Here is a 15,008-nt window from a genome sequence, read left to right as displayed (position 1 = left end):
TTTGTAATATATTTTTCTTTAGTTTGAGGTCAAGTCTTATTTTTAGGAAAAAGCTGAGCAAACACTGCCATCTTCTGGTGGCATTGTGTTGTTTACTTCGATTTTACTCATTTAAATCCTAACGATTGAAAAAAATCTTATGGGTATTTTTTTGCCTTCCTTTCCAGTAAAATCCAATCTGGCAACAAGCTGGTTTTGGCGATCAACACAGAAGCTTGTGAGGGGAAGGACAATTTCGTCCGCTACCTGGAGCACGTTCAGGCCGTGGTGACGGTGAACGCCACCCGCCGAGGAGACCTCAACATCAACATGACCTCCCCCATGGGCACAAAGTCCATCCTATTGAGCCGCAGGCCCCGTGATGACGACTCCAAGGTGGGCTTCGACAAGTGGCCCTTCATGACCACCCACACCTGGGGGGAGGACCCTCGTGGGACGTGGGTCCTGGAGGTCGGCTTTCAGGGTGACGAGCCACAGCGAGGGGTCCTGAAAGAGTGGACTGTCATGCTGCATGGAACACAAAGTGCCCCTTACATAGACCAGATTGTGCGCGATTATCAGTCCAAACTTGCCATGTCCAAGAAAGAGGAGCTAGAGGAGGAGCTGGATGAGGCTGTGGAGAGAAGCCTGAAAAGTCTGCTGAGTAAAAACAACTAAAACTGCATCTGCATGTCTCCTCATCTCTCCTTTCTCTCTGCATCTTGCTCTGTCTTTCTCTCACTCCTCCTACTGGTGTCTTTGTCCCTCTTTCCTTTTTACTTTCTTTAATTTTTTGCAATCAAGATTTTCAATTAGCCCATTCAAAGAATGTTACCAGAAACATAAAAAGTGTAACTCCCTATAATCTGTAATCCACAGGAATTAAACTAGAGTTTTTACAGTCCTCAGAATTGTAGATAAGCCAAATATATAAGCAGCTATGTCATGTTCTTGCTCTAACGCCCTGCGCCTCTTTTCTGCCAAATGTTGTACAGTTTGTGACTGTAAATTATTTTCTGTGCCATTCTACTTAAAGATCGATATCTTGCAAACGGAGTACTTCTTTCTGTTTATATTTTTGTGACATGCCCTGTTTATATATAAACTAAGAAAAGAATGTGTAATTTATTTGGCGCCTTGTGGTCATCAGTTCATATTTCATAATCTCTGGCGTACATTATAATAAATCTGTCCAGCTGTTTTAAAGCATTTGAGTGATTTGGAACACAACACCTAAGACACAAAGTAAATGTACGCCAATCACTTTAAAGGGCCAAAATGACAGGAAAATAAGGAGTAAAAGAATTAGAAGAGTGATAACAGGAGATACAACAAATTAAACTTTTGTCTTTTTATGAAGGAAAACCTTATCTGCTTATACTTACAGATTTTCCACATCATAATTTCAAAGAAAATTAGGATCATTACATCAATATAAAATTTTTATTACTGTTGTTGAAATATCAAATGTTATAATAGCAATAAATTTCATTTTCTGGAGCTGATGTTTTACTGTAAAATGTAGTAATACTTTTTTAAAGTATTTTTTTTACATTTAATTTACATTCACGGTTTTATTCAGTAACTTCTATTGAAATCTATGAAACAATCAACTGTGACTCACAAATTAGAGTAAAACTTCAATGGTTGATTTGAAAATCTTTTTTTTATTCAATTTGTAATTTGAATCAAATTTGTAAATATAAAACTGTTTGTGGTGTTTTTCTACATTATCTTTTTTTCATAAGAGTTGTGACTTGTTGGCCTTCATGATCTATTGAAAATAATCAAAAATAAGCAATTAATTTTTCGATGTTTGAGAGATTTTAGAGCAGATTCTCTCGTTTCCGCCCTTTTTAAAAAGCATAATAAAACTGCTGAAAAGTCCATAAATAGCACAACAAATGCATGTTTGAATTTTTAAAATAGCACAAAGTATGCAGAAGTTAGGATTCTGGAAAAACAACAGTGAGCTGAACTTTATGAAACTAAAAAGTGAATGATTTGACATTAATTCTTATTTACTTGTTTGTTTGTGCATATATTTAATTTACTCTTGATTATCTTGCAAGAAATACAAGGAATGTTGAACACTTCACTATCACTGTTCAGTAGCAGGTATTTATCTCAGAGTCACACTGGTTGAATTATTGGTCAAAGATATCCAAGATTAGTGAATTGGATCATTCAACATGAATCAAAATAGTCAATGAATTGTATCGTCAGCCACAAATTGCGATAAAATTTGAATTGCAAACTGTTTAAAACCAACTAATACACAATGAGAGGATGTTTGAATGCTTTAATTATTCAATATTCCAAAGCAAATTAATACACAGCAAATTGTGCTGGGGGCAGGCAGAGGCATCCAATTAAAACCAATAATCTCAAAGGGGAAAGTTGGAGTTCTAGGTGAGTACAGCAAGGTGGCATAGCTTCAACATTTTTTTTTTTCATTTTGGTGCTTCTTTTTTTCTGGTGGTGCTTGAAATTTGTTTTTCTTCTCCCAAGTTTTCAGACAGTAAAGGACTCCTATCATGACCATGTCAAGTGCTCAACAGCGGGTAGCCAGCAAAACTGGGTGCAAGACCAGAGACGGAGCGATGGAAAAGCTTTGAATGTCAGAGCAAGTGTGTGTCTCTTGTTACTCTACAGAGGTGGTGTTTCAGAGACATGGTGGGGCAGCTTTCAACAGTTTGACACCAACATCAGCTTCACACTGGACGTGGTGGTGTTTCAGTGTTTCTTCTTGCTGGATTTCTCGATCGTGGTCTCCACAATCATGGAAGTCTCCTCGTAACCTTTGACTTTGCGGCCATTTGAAAACTTCTCCACAGACTCCACCACCTCCAACTTCTCATAGCTCATTGTATCGGGGCTGAAGCCGGCAGAGCTGCTGGTGCTGGTACTGGTGCTGGTGCTGGTACTGGAACTAGTGCTGTTACCTCGGGGGGCAGGTTTGGGAGCTGACCCACCTGGGTTGTCGTCTTGATTTTTCTTGGACTTCCCAGGAGCAGGGGTGGGATCTTGGGATCTTGGGCCAGAGGGTGGAGGGATAGGGCTTGGGTCTTTTGGGTGGGGTTGCCTCTGTCCATTATTACCTTTCCCTCCACCCTTTTTATCATCCATTCCCTCACCAAAACCCAAAGGAGAGGTAGGACTGAGAGGTCTAGGCTTTATGATGGGTTGAGGAGGTGGAGGAGTGGGAGTGTCGTATCCGTACGGATCATACGGAAACCTCATGCCATCTCTGATGGTGACATAGATGCGACCGGCTGATGGCGTGGATGTGTAGAAGCAGGGATGCTGGTAGCTGCCATCACCGGTGACCAAGACGTAACGACCTTTAGTGTAGAAATCGGCGATTGGCTCAGGCCTTTGGTACTTCCTCATTCGATCTCTGACAATGTTACAGAGAGTGTCAAAGGCTTTGCTGATCTGAGCTCCATCTGGGACATCATGAGGTGAGATTTTCGTGTGAAGAGGCCTTTGCTCCTTCATCGACACCCTCTCCTCCTGTACTTCCTCAGGTGGGATGCCTCTTGTTTCTTCGTTACCAGCCTCTTCAGTCCTTCCCTCCTGGCTATTGTCTATTACGTCCTTCGGCGATAGCTCTTTCTTCCTTATCACCTTCTTGGCAAGGACCTTCTGCCGAGGCTTGATGTTTGTAATATCTTGAATGGCCTGAGTGATGTCTGAACAAAACACGAATTCACACTGTGAACTATAACAGGTTAGACAGAGAATACTATATTTACAGCCATCAAGCATTGGAGGACTGTTTCAAGCTGCTTTCTTAATGCAAAGGCAGATTACCGTGCACAAAAATATGACTTTAAATGCAAATGAGCAGAATGTTCTCCTGTTGTCCTTACCCTTCCCCCTGGTTGATGCAGAGGGAGTGTGAGTGTAGCGGTAATTAGTTGTAAACAGGGTGATGGGGGTGCCAATTATTGCTGACTTCAACCTGCAGGAAACAGAGCAGTTAAATGTCACCCGTGCATTAGGCAGCAGTTATCTAAGGAAAGCAAATCTGCTCAAGAGAAGTTGGGTTTTTCTGCAAGTAAGAGAATGAAACCTCTGGTAAAAGCATACATAGTGCTGTTGATACGGAATGGAAATGGTTTACTTTTGGAAATATATGGATATTTTTTTATATCTGAGCTTATTTATTGTCAGTGTTACAATGTTCATACTCAAACTTGTAATTTCGCAGTTATGAAGGTAAAAGTAGTTTAGTTCACCTGTTATCTTCTTTTTCGATGATCCTCTTATACCGCTCCAGCTCGTTTTCAAGTGATGTTTGGTACATATCCAGGTGGCGGCATTCACTGGTGAACTTCTCCAAGGATCTCTCAGCTTCTTCAATCTCTTTCCTCAGAGCATCAATTTTCTCATTGTACATTTGTATCTCGTCATCGTAACTTTCCTGTGTGTTTTTGATTGTTTGGTCCATCATTGCAGTCTAAAGATAAAAAAATAACACAACAGAGAACCATCATAAATTAAAGCATTATAATGTGTTTGGGTTAAGTGTCAAAATGAATCAATTTGGACCCCAGCACAAAAAGATAAAGATAAAGAAAAAGAGATAGAAGGAGATAGAAAGAGAGATAAATAGAGAGCCATACATATACAGTATATATAAGTGGTAAATAGAAAGAGACAAATAGACAGCGGCATATAAATATACATAGAGAGATAAATAGAAAGCGGTATATATCGAGAGATAAATAGAGAGCAGTACACATATATAGAGATAAGTGGAGTGCGATATATATATATATATATATATATATATATATATATATATATATACAGAGACAAATAGAGAACAGTATATATGTAGAGAGAAATAGAAAGCCATAGATGTAGAGATAAATAGAGAGCGGTACACAAATATAAAGATAAGGAGAGGGAAATATTTATAGAGATAAACAGAGAGCAGTATATACATATATATATATATATATATATATATATATATATATATGTAGAGAGAGAGAGAGAGAGAGAGAGAGAGAGAGAGAGAGAAATAGAGTGATATAGATATATAGAGACAAGCAGAGTGTGATATATATATATATATATATATATATATATATATATATATATATATATTATAAAGAGATAAAAAGAGAGCAGTACATATGTAGAGAGGAATAGAGAGCCAAATATATAGACATAAATAGAGAGTGATTTATATTTAGAGATAAACAGAGAGTGATACACAGTATATAGATAAATAGAGAGTGATATGTATAGAGGGAGAAATAGAAAGCAATATAAATAGAAAATTATATATACATATATATATACATAAAGCAGTAAATATTTTGAGAGATACATAAAGAGTGGCATATATATAGAGAGATAAATAGAGAGTGGTATACAGTATATTGAAAGATAAATAAAGAGCAAAATCTGTACATAGAGATAAATAGAGACAGACAGATATGCCGAGTTACAGACAGACAGAAAAATAGATGCTTTGCTACTCCACAAAAATACAGTTCATCACGAGTCAAAATCAACTTTTAGAGGCAAGAATCTATTAGTATTAGTATTAGTGGGTACAAAAGATCAAACATGGATGGCATTGATTAGTACCCACTAATTAGGAAAAAAACACAAAGAAAATTTTTGCCTAAGAATGCTTGCATCACCACAATGTTTTTGCTGAGTTGTTGCTGCCACCTAGTGATAGATTTTGAATGCAGCACGCGACTGTGGTACACTTTAAAGTTGTAAATAAATGAATTCATAATAGCAAGTGAAAATTTGCACACACACAAGAATAGAATTGTTTTTCCATTGGATTGGATTCTATTGTGTGTCTCAAATAGGTTGTGAAAGCACACTGTCTTTTTGAATTTATTAATTCACCTGAAACCTTTGTTGTTAGTGTGACTCACCTCATTTTGTAGCCGCTGCTTTTGGGCCTGTAGCTGACAGAGGGCGCTCTTGTATTCTTCCAGCTGACTCTGCAGAACTGGCACCTTCTTCTGAGCCAACAGCTTTTCCTGCTCCTTCATGCATTCAGGATACATTATGAAAAAAAAGCATAAAAACTGTTGCACAATAGTGTCTGACTTTTTCTTTCCTTTTTCAGTATTTACTGGGGCAAAACAGAGACAGCTTTTGTTCGACTTTCTGGTGCACAAAAAGTAGTCCTAGCAACGGTATTCATCTTGACTGACATAAATTCAACCATTTACTGGCAGTGGCTGTTTTATTTTATAAAGCACTATAATAAAAATTTTGCATTAGAATTGTAGCTTGACAAATGTGAATTATATTGCAATAAGTTAATTTCCCTCAGCCTAATAAAATGGAAAACAAATTAGCAAAAGTGTGTGCATTTTTTTATTTAAAAAAAAATATTAGAAAACAACAATAACTATGAAGCAGTTGTTTTTTTGACTCCTGGAATGTAAATAGCTTTATGACCTTTTCAGCGCTGAACCCTCCAAAACAAGTAATTCTGATAAAAGAAATTGTAGCTTTAGGGTTAATAAATACTTTAAGGCAAATACAGAGCTTATAGTTAAAATAATAATAATGAAAAAAATAAAAACAAATTTAAAATCTCTATTTTATGCTTTGGGGAAGACGTCACACTCACAGAACAGATCGAATTGACAATCTGAGCACAATGAAGTGACTGCGGGGTTTATGATAGAAAAAAACTACCTTATACTCTGCACATCCTGGTGCCTTAATCTAAATTTAACACTGAGACTTTTACAAGTATTTACCTTTTGGCACACTTGTCACGAACATCAAAATGAGTTATCAAGAGCAAAATGCTTTCTGTACCGCAGGCTGTAAAAGCATTGATTTCTACTGCAGAGGCTGTCATTTGAACACCACCACATGTGGGCATCACTTTTTTTTTTGCTTCTTTGTTTGGCAGTATGTGGCACTGTTTTTTTCCAAGTCTCTATGGTAGTATTTTTAGGACCATCAAGCCCAAGATTTGAACCTTCAACCTACCAATTTGTAGAACCTGAAAACATATTCCTCTAAGATAAGTTAAAACATTCTGAATAAAATATGTTTTCTCTTGTTAGAAGTGGAAACAAAATCTAAAAGTGGAACAAATAGAAATTGTTTTGGTAAGATTTCTGAAAATAAGTTGTCTTTTAGGACTAAATTTAATCATAAAATTAGCTATAAACACTCATATTTATGTTTAATGATTGATAATTGGAAATATTTTCTTTTGTATCTTCTTATATTTGCATATTCCAAAAAATCCCATTAAATGGGCAGCAACAGTACAACTATTTATTTCTTGACCAAATCTTTAAAATAAGACAACATTTCCACATTTTATAATAAAGTTGACAAAATTGTAAGTACATTCACTAAAAAAATAGATGTTTTCAAGATGAAGTGTCTCCACAAGAGTCATTATAATCGCTACATAATACTGAAAGTTACTAACGAGGTTGATTTGTCTGCTATATCAAGTGTAAAAAGATACTTAAGGTAGAAGCTAGACAAAAATACTTGGAGATATTTTGTGTTTTTGCAGATTTGATGATTTTAGTCTCACATCCACAGACAAAATATTGCATGAAGCCTTACATTCCCCCAGTTTGAAGTGATATCTGATTTTGCATTCTGTCTGTTGGCCAGTAGAAAGAAACTCTTGTCTATAGATGTGATCCAACTGTACGAACAACTTTAAAAAATGGAAAAAAGAACGAAATCTCTGAATGTTTTATTTTAAGTTGTCCTGTCCTTATGCCTGTCCTTATGCTTGTGAAGGGTTCGTTGCATTATGAACGTTTTGAACGACTTTCTTATGTGGAGGTGACATGGACTTACAATGCATAGATTTCACAGTATTTATAACCAAACATTTTTATTAAAGTTTACAAATCTTGTTTAGCGCAGTCATTGAGTGTTTTAATATTTAGTATTTGCACAGTTCAAATTTCACTGCTGCAGTGGCTGGAGTTAGATTGTAGAAGTAAATTATTTAACGGGCTGTGTAAAGTGTCAGCGACAAATCAAAAATTTTAAAAATAGCTATAAATTTCCCTAAGTCTTTCCTTTAATTATTTTGTTTCTTTTTTATTTTAAAACATGCGACTGAAGTCTTGACTTCAGCCATTTTCATTGATTCGGTTGACTTCATGTCTGCACATTAGTGGGCAGCTGTGAATTAATAACACTGTCCACAGAGACTGAGATCAACCAATTAGGCCATTTCAGCATCAGGAGCAGCTCTGCTTCTCTGAAATGTTTAAGCAAATAAATCTCCAGTCCACCATGAAAACTCCGGCTACTGTGACACGGTATCGCAACGATAATATGCAGCAGCGTATTTTCTCTGAATTTCGCTTCTTTATGGTTTCGTTCTTGAAGGCCTGGTCATTTAATCCTGCACGTACACTCATATGCAAGCCGCAACCAACTGTACGGAGAAGCAAATGACCCCATCGACCCCGGACACTTTGCAGGGCTGGCACATAAAGCAGACACCATCTTGCCCTCAGGAAAGGTTGCATCCACACAAACACACAAGCAGTGACAACACCAGTGAACCCACCTCAGAGATGCCAGCTGACGCATTAGGAACAAGGGGAAGTGTCTGGTTGATTTGCTGCAAAATGTTTACGTAGGTCTGGATCTCTGCAAGGTTCTGTTAAAAGGAAGGTAGACTATTAAAAAACTTAAATTATTTGCAGCTCTTTAAATAATATAAAATGTAAAAATCAGGATAAGTGAAATGTACAAATAATAATTGAAAGGCTTTTAATCATGTTAAATTTGGAGCAAAAACTTAAACTCCCAGGTGACCTTTTGTAGTCTAATGAATAATAGTCACTAAATACTTGTTCAAATTCTAAATGTTATTGAATTATTATGAAACTAGACATATAGTATTACCTGTGATAATGCAAGTGTGAATGCTGTAAGCTGAATGTGGCTGCTAAAAAAACTGAAACTAATAGCTAGTGAAGAGAAATCAAAATTGTATTGTCATAAAAATGTAGCATATTTTCTTAAAAGCTTATCTAATATTTTTTTCAGCAAACATGTTCATACAGATTCATTTTTATGCATCTTTAATACATTGCTTAATTACTGCTTTTTATCTACTTGCTTTTCATTTACTTGTTTTTCAATTACTTTTTTGATTTTTAGGAGAATTATTTTGTTCAAAGACCTGAGGAATCTAAGAGGTAAGAACTGGAGCTGAGGAAGGTGGAAGTGATCCATAGGCTCAATTACATTGGTCAGAAGTTGTTGGGGTTAAAATCTTACTAAAATATTAGCTAAATGCCAAATTAGCCTAAACAAATGGCAGACTTTCTTATTCAGGAAAAACAGCTAGCATAATGCTAAAATATTAGCTAAATTCTAATTCATAGTTGTCCAAAGTCAGTCCTAACCTGCCATTGTAGTTCACTTTCAGCTGAAATGGTCACCACAGCGTAATTCGCATCAGTGCTTCAGCAGAGTTTTTACGCCAGATGCCCTTCCTGACGCAGCCCTATACTTGAGGGGCACGTTGTCAAGAAAATAGTTCCAAAGGGCGCTGAAAGATCACAGCCTCACCTGCATCTTTGGTTTTTATGTCTTGTAGTTTAAAATAACTTTGGCAGGATCTTAGTCTTTCTTCATAGGGACCCAGTCGGGCAAGACCAAGGACCCAATCTGGGTGGACAACCCTGGAATCAAACCCAGGGCTCCTGAGTGCCAGCCCTTCACCTAGCCCACTGAGCCACCCAGCCGCTACTCCCAACCAACCTGCCATTGACGCTGCTTATTGGCCAAACACACCTGATCCAGGTAATCAGTAGCAGATAAGGCAGGGTTTCTGGGTAAACCAGTAGGAGGCTGACCCTCGAAAACTGACTTTGGACATCAAAATTAACCTGAAACCTGAAAAAAGCTCTAATTTAACCAAAACATTTAGCATAATGCTAAAATATTAGCTAGACTCCAAATAAGCACGGAAGCGGAAAAATGTCTAATGTAGCCAAAACAGCTGACATAATCCTAAAACATTAGCTAAGCTCTTAATTAGCCTATAAACCTGGCAAACGCTCTATTAGCCAAAACAGTTAGCAAACGGTGAAAATATTAGCTACTCTCCAAAATAGCCCCAAGAACTGGGAAAATATAACCAAGGCATCAAACACAAAGCTAAAATTTTAGTTAAACTCCAAATTGATCCATTTCTACCAACAGCAATGGAAGTAGAATTTAGGATGCTGCATAAACACAGCTGGATGGATTAAATCATGATCAAAAGCACTAGATGATGATGAAAAGCGACGAATTGTTCGGGCCAGAATGCCCATTGGAGGAACACCTGATGCATGCCGCAATCTAGTCTTTCTGTGCCTCAGCATTTTTGCAGCCATTGTGTCAGACCTTCCAGCCATTTCTGTTGCACAGAGGGTACCTTGTCACTTTTAGTCTTTTTTCCCCCTTTGCTTTTCACCTTCATGTCAGTGCCTGGGATAAAGCAGAGCTTCTTTTCACTCAAAGAAAATAGTTCCAAAGGGCGCTGAAAGATCACAGCCTCACCTGCATCTTTGGTTTTTATGTCTTGTAGTTTAAAATAACTTTGGCAGGAGCTTAGTCTTTCTTCATAAAATAAAAGAAATACAAATTTAAATCCTTTAAACTTTATGTTACTGTAATCAGCCAAAATAAAAAAGTTTAACTTCTTGCAAATGGTAAAAATATTTTATGATGAAATTTATTGTGGATAAATGATTTCAGAATTCCTGAACAATATTATATAAAAAATGTGAATATAAAAAATGCCAGTATTTTTTATATATATTTAAAGGCAAATCAGATAAATTCTAAAAATCTTCTTTTAATGTTTTTGTACCAATAAGCTAATTGTGTAACTTTTTTAAACTTTCAGCTTTTTGCAACATTTTGTTAAAGGTTGTTGAAACTTAAACTTTGGAGTATTTGGATATGTTTTGCTACATTTAACTTAAAATTGCTCTGTTAATAGATTAAATATTAACCTCTGCTAAACTAAAGCTTTTAGCCAAAAGTAACTATTATTTTGATTGCACAAAAATTGCAGGAACATATTGAAAGAATACTAAAGTTACTAAAGTTAAACATATGTCCTGACTAAATATAGTCAAATTCTGTTCACATTTGCTAGATATTTCATTCATACCTTCTTCTGTCTGTCTCTTGTGGAATTGATGTCATCTTGCAGGAACTGAGACTGGATCTGGTACTCTAGGTTTCTCAGCAGGGCGTTGTCAGCTTCCTGTAAAAATAGAAAATAAAGATTTTTTTTTTCTCTAGCTGAAATATGTCAAACAAACCTTGCAGTGTTTTCATGGACGTAGTCATTTATTTGCTTTTGTCTGTGTGAATGCACTTATCCATACAATACCCTGTTCAAATTCTCCAGAGTACCGCGGAGCTGCTCCTGATAATCACATTCATTTTTATACCTGGAATAGAAAGCATTCTCAGGATCAATTCTGTTCAGTTCGATTTACGTTGCAGCAAATCACAACAAATCTTGTCTAACAGCACTTTCCTCACAAAAATACCTGCTGATTTTGATAAAAACGCAGGAAGGAAGAAGTCTTTCAATCAGAGGAAACTCAGCAGCAGATTCAGAGAAGAAAAACGGTCTGCAGTGGTCTCAACAATAACATTCTGTATCAGACTTTAAAATAACATTTAACAGCTATGAGTGTTATGTTTGGTATAGCTTTAGATATCACTACTAAAATGCTAAAACATGGACTGGATTTGATTCAAAGTATTAATATTAAAAATACATTGAGTTTTATTTAAGCTAAAAACAATGTAGTTTTGTTAAGCAAAAAATAAACGTTTCACATAGATAGTTTGAACTAAAAAACATTAAATTAATAGTAAAACTAAGCTCATTTAATAAAAAGTAAACAATTTCTGCCTAAAAATATACAGGAAATCTCTTTCGGTTTGTAGATTTAATGAATTAATTTAGAATTTTCCAACTTTTGATTTAAATAATCAGATTATTTGATCATTTGAATATGTGGAATCTGTTCAAGAACTGGATCTTACTGCATTTTTGCAACAACTGAAGACATTCAGCTAAACTAAAAAAAAAAAAAAAGAAAGAAAAAAAAAAGAAAACGTCCATATCCTCCACACCAAATGCTGGAGGCAATATTTTCTTCTTTTTAAAATGTGTCCGCCGAGAATTCTATATAAAATGCAAGTAAACAGACTTCTGCATTCATCACACGGCATTTTAAAATGTTTCCCCCGCCTCAAGATATTTTGTCACGACAGAATAGTCTGTGGGGAACCCGTATTTATATGAGGTTTTTTTGCATGCAACTGCTCTCACCAATTAGTGCTTTTCAGTGATTTATTGACATATTTAAATTAGTCTACAATCACAAGTAATAAACTAATTATTTTGTTAGTTTTTATAACAAGAGGATAAAGTGAAGTACACTGTTAAAAGTGAAACGTTATTAGTTACTTTTAAATATATTAATTTTTATCCAATCAAATGATTAAGTTGGTGAAAATAATTAATTTGAAATGAAAACAAAATAACAGAACTTTTGTTTATTGATCCTATATTTCACTTTTTGCAGTGTATTTTAGCTTTTTTGGTGCTTTAAGCACTTTCCAGTATTAAATTCTTAAATACTGACTGACTAAAAGGGAAATATTTGCAGTTTAATAGTTTAACTAAATGCTAACTTTATCTGGTAGTCATTATTTAGTACTATTCCTCCTCTGCTTTTAGCTCTCAAAAGATCTAATATCAAAATGCATCTCAGAGAGACAACTTTGACCTTTGATTCCCAGATAAAGCCCAACATCACCAGCTGTCTTACTTGCTGGTATATTCATCAAGCATGCGGCAGGACTCCTTCAGCTCTCGCTCCAGCTTGGCTCGGTCAGAGCACAGCTCTCTAATGCGCTGCCTGTTGACTTCAATCTGCTCTGTGAAGGCCTCCTCAAGGCCACTGGCCTCCTCCATCCGCTGCAGCGTCTCCAGCTGTTTGCGAAACACGGCGTTGCGCTGCTCCAGGACTCGTGCCCTGTTGATGTAGCGGGCGAAGCGGCTGTTGAGATCCTGAAGGTTTTCCCAGCCGTGGATGGCCGAGATGCCCGCAGAGATTTCAGAGTCCTCTCCATCTTCATCAAAGACATCGGAGCGTTCGTACTTTTCCTTGTGCACCTCGTGCCGGTAGGTGGTCTTAAACATGGTGGTGCGCTTCTTTATCCCCCCTCTGGGCTGATGGTATCCCCGGAGTGCTTGGTCTCCCTCAGCACCTTTAATGTGTGAAAACTTGGTTGCTCACCCTTGGCCGTCTCATGCTAGACTAAACACCACACAGCCCCGGCCAAAGCCGAAATAGGAGCCTGGATCACCCCCCCGGGCTCTCATTGTGTTTGCCATGAATCTGGGGCCTTCCAGTTTATTGTTGCTTTTGTGGGGCTGGTTTGAAAAGCAGAACGATTGATGACAAAGCAGAAAAACAAAAAAAGGAACAACTGGCTGATCTGCGAATGCACTGGGTTGTTATGCACCATTATTTTGGGTCTGTGTCAGCCATTTTTCAGATCCCCGTGTGATGTGGTACACTGGATGTGGGCCCACTGCACAAAGAGTGTCCATCAAAAAGGGTAAGGTAGTCCAACTACACTGATAATCAATTAGTTTTTTTAAACCTATTCAACTATTACATTTATTTCCTTTGTAGCTTTTTCATATTGGAACAAAAGGAATAACTGACGATAAAAGAAATGCTTTGACCAATAAATACAATTTCCACTGTGCATCCCCCTCTACCTTTTTTTATTTCTTTCCTTTTCTTGTGACCTTTAGGTCATCTCACAAACAGACAGACAGAGTGGGAGTGATGTAAGAATGACGGCGGCGGGTCTGCTTCCACTTGCTCTCTGCAGGATGTGTTAAAGGCTTGTTTCAAAAGTCTCCCCTGGTCAACGCTACGCATCTAGAAACTGCTGAAATAACACGTCAAGAGGGTTTAGATCAACCTCTGTCCACGTTTGTCTTCAGAACAGCTCACAGCTCAGGGCAGAAAAGTGGGGCTCAAGCTCTACACCTGAAATTGGGTTACAGAAGATCAATGCCATTAAACTGAAACAATAACGTGCAGCACTAATGTGTAATTGAAGCGATAGATGTATGTTTTGCTGTCTGTAAGGTAAGAGGGCAGAGCTTGTAAAGGGCGGGTTAATGCACTTTTAAACAATAACTCATCAATTTTTTTTGCACCCTGCAAAGCAAACTATATTAATGAATTGACAGAAAAATCTTTGTTTTTTTAATTAAGCTTTTTTTTTTTTTTAATTTGATTAATAAGATTCACCTTTTTTGCATTTTTCAAATCTGGGCTGAGAGTGCAGTCAACCTCCAACTGTTCTGTTGTGTTACCCTTTAATTTATTATTTTCTTTCTCATATCTATACGAGATTTAAAGTCATAAATTGACAACTTTAAAACATGTAAATTTACGAGAAAAGAAGTAATAAATTTAGCCTGTGACATTTTAAGACATAAATATATGACTTTTTTCTCATAATTTAACAGTTATGATTTGTTTCTCGTAAATTTACAAGAATTAAAATCTTGATTTAAAAGTTTTTTTGTTTGTTAACTGGCCCTAATAATCTGTCGTTGTTTCATATTTGATCCACACATTTTTAACATGGTGTAACTGAATTATAAAGAATGAATCGTCAATAACTTTAGCATTCTTTCAATACAACAAGTTGTCATTCAAAAATAATTAACATTAATTGAGTTTTAAAAATTAGCTAAGCTTTTTCCGTCGAAGGTTTTTTGGGATTTCACCGAGACAGCCATTTCGCAGGAAAATGCCTTCTACTGCCTCTAGTGGAATGATGAGGAACTACAGTGAAGAAAACATGTATTCAATGGATTTTTAGGAAAAGTTTGGATCATGGTAATGAAATAGGGGTGATAGAATTGTTTTTTTCAATGTATCTTATCTACCCAAAGATTAGTACACTGT

General features: G+C 36.5%; 2 protein-coding genes across 2 annotated transcripts in view; one reads left to right on the top strand and one right to left on the bottom strand.

The window, feature by feature from the left end:
* The window catches only part of pcsk2 (proprotein convertase subtilisin/kexin type 2), a gene marked incomplete at its 5' end in the record, with an annotated part of 32,565 nt that extends 31,380 nt beyond the window's left edge, over nt 1-1,185 (top strand). Inside the window, 1 exon segment of the mRNA XM_024297536.1 lies at nt 168-1,185. Within this exon segment, the coding sequence (XP_024153304.1) occupies nt 168-657 (490 nt within the window).
* Nucleotides 1,186-2,267: 1,082 nt separating this feature from the next.
* LOC112161403 (filensin) lies at nt 2,268-14,404 on the bottom strand. Its single transcript, XM_024296484.2, has 8 exons — nt 12,837-14,404; nt 11,378-11,438; nt 11,153-11,248; nt 8,543-8,635; nt 5,895-6,008; nt 4,224-4,444; nt 3,855-3,946; nt 2,268-3,674 (listed from the first exon to the last, which is right to left on the bottom strand). Exons 1-8 carry the CDS (start codon nt 13,208-13,210, stop codon nt 2,716-2,718), a joined length of 2,010 nt encoding a protein of 669 aa, XP_024152252.1. The 5' UTR covers nt 13,211-14,404; the 3' UTR covers nt 2,268-2,715.
* Between the last annotated feature and the right edge of the window lie 604 nt (nt 14,405-15,008).

The sequence above is a fragment of the Oryzias melastigma genome, linkage group LG15 (genome assembly GCF_002922805.2).
Source record: "Oryzias melastigma strain HK-1 linkage group LG15, ASM292280v2, whole genome shotgun sequence".
NCBI classification, from domain to species: domain Eukaryota; kingdom Metazoa; phylum Chordata; class Actinopteri; order Beloniformes; family Adrianichthyidae; genus Oryzias; species Oryzias melastigma.
This window is presented reverse-complemented; position numbering and strand designations above follow the sequence as displayed.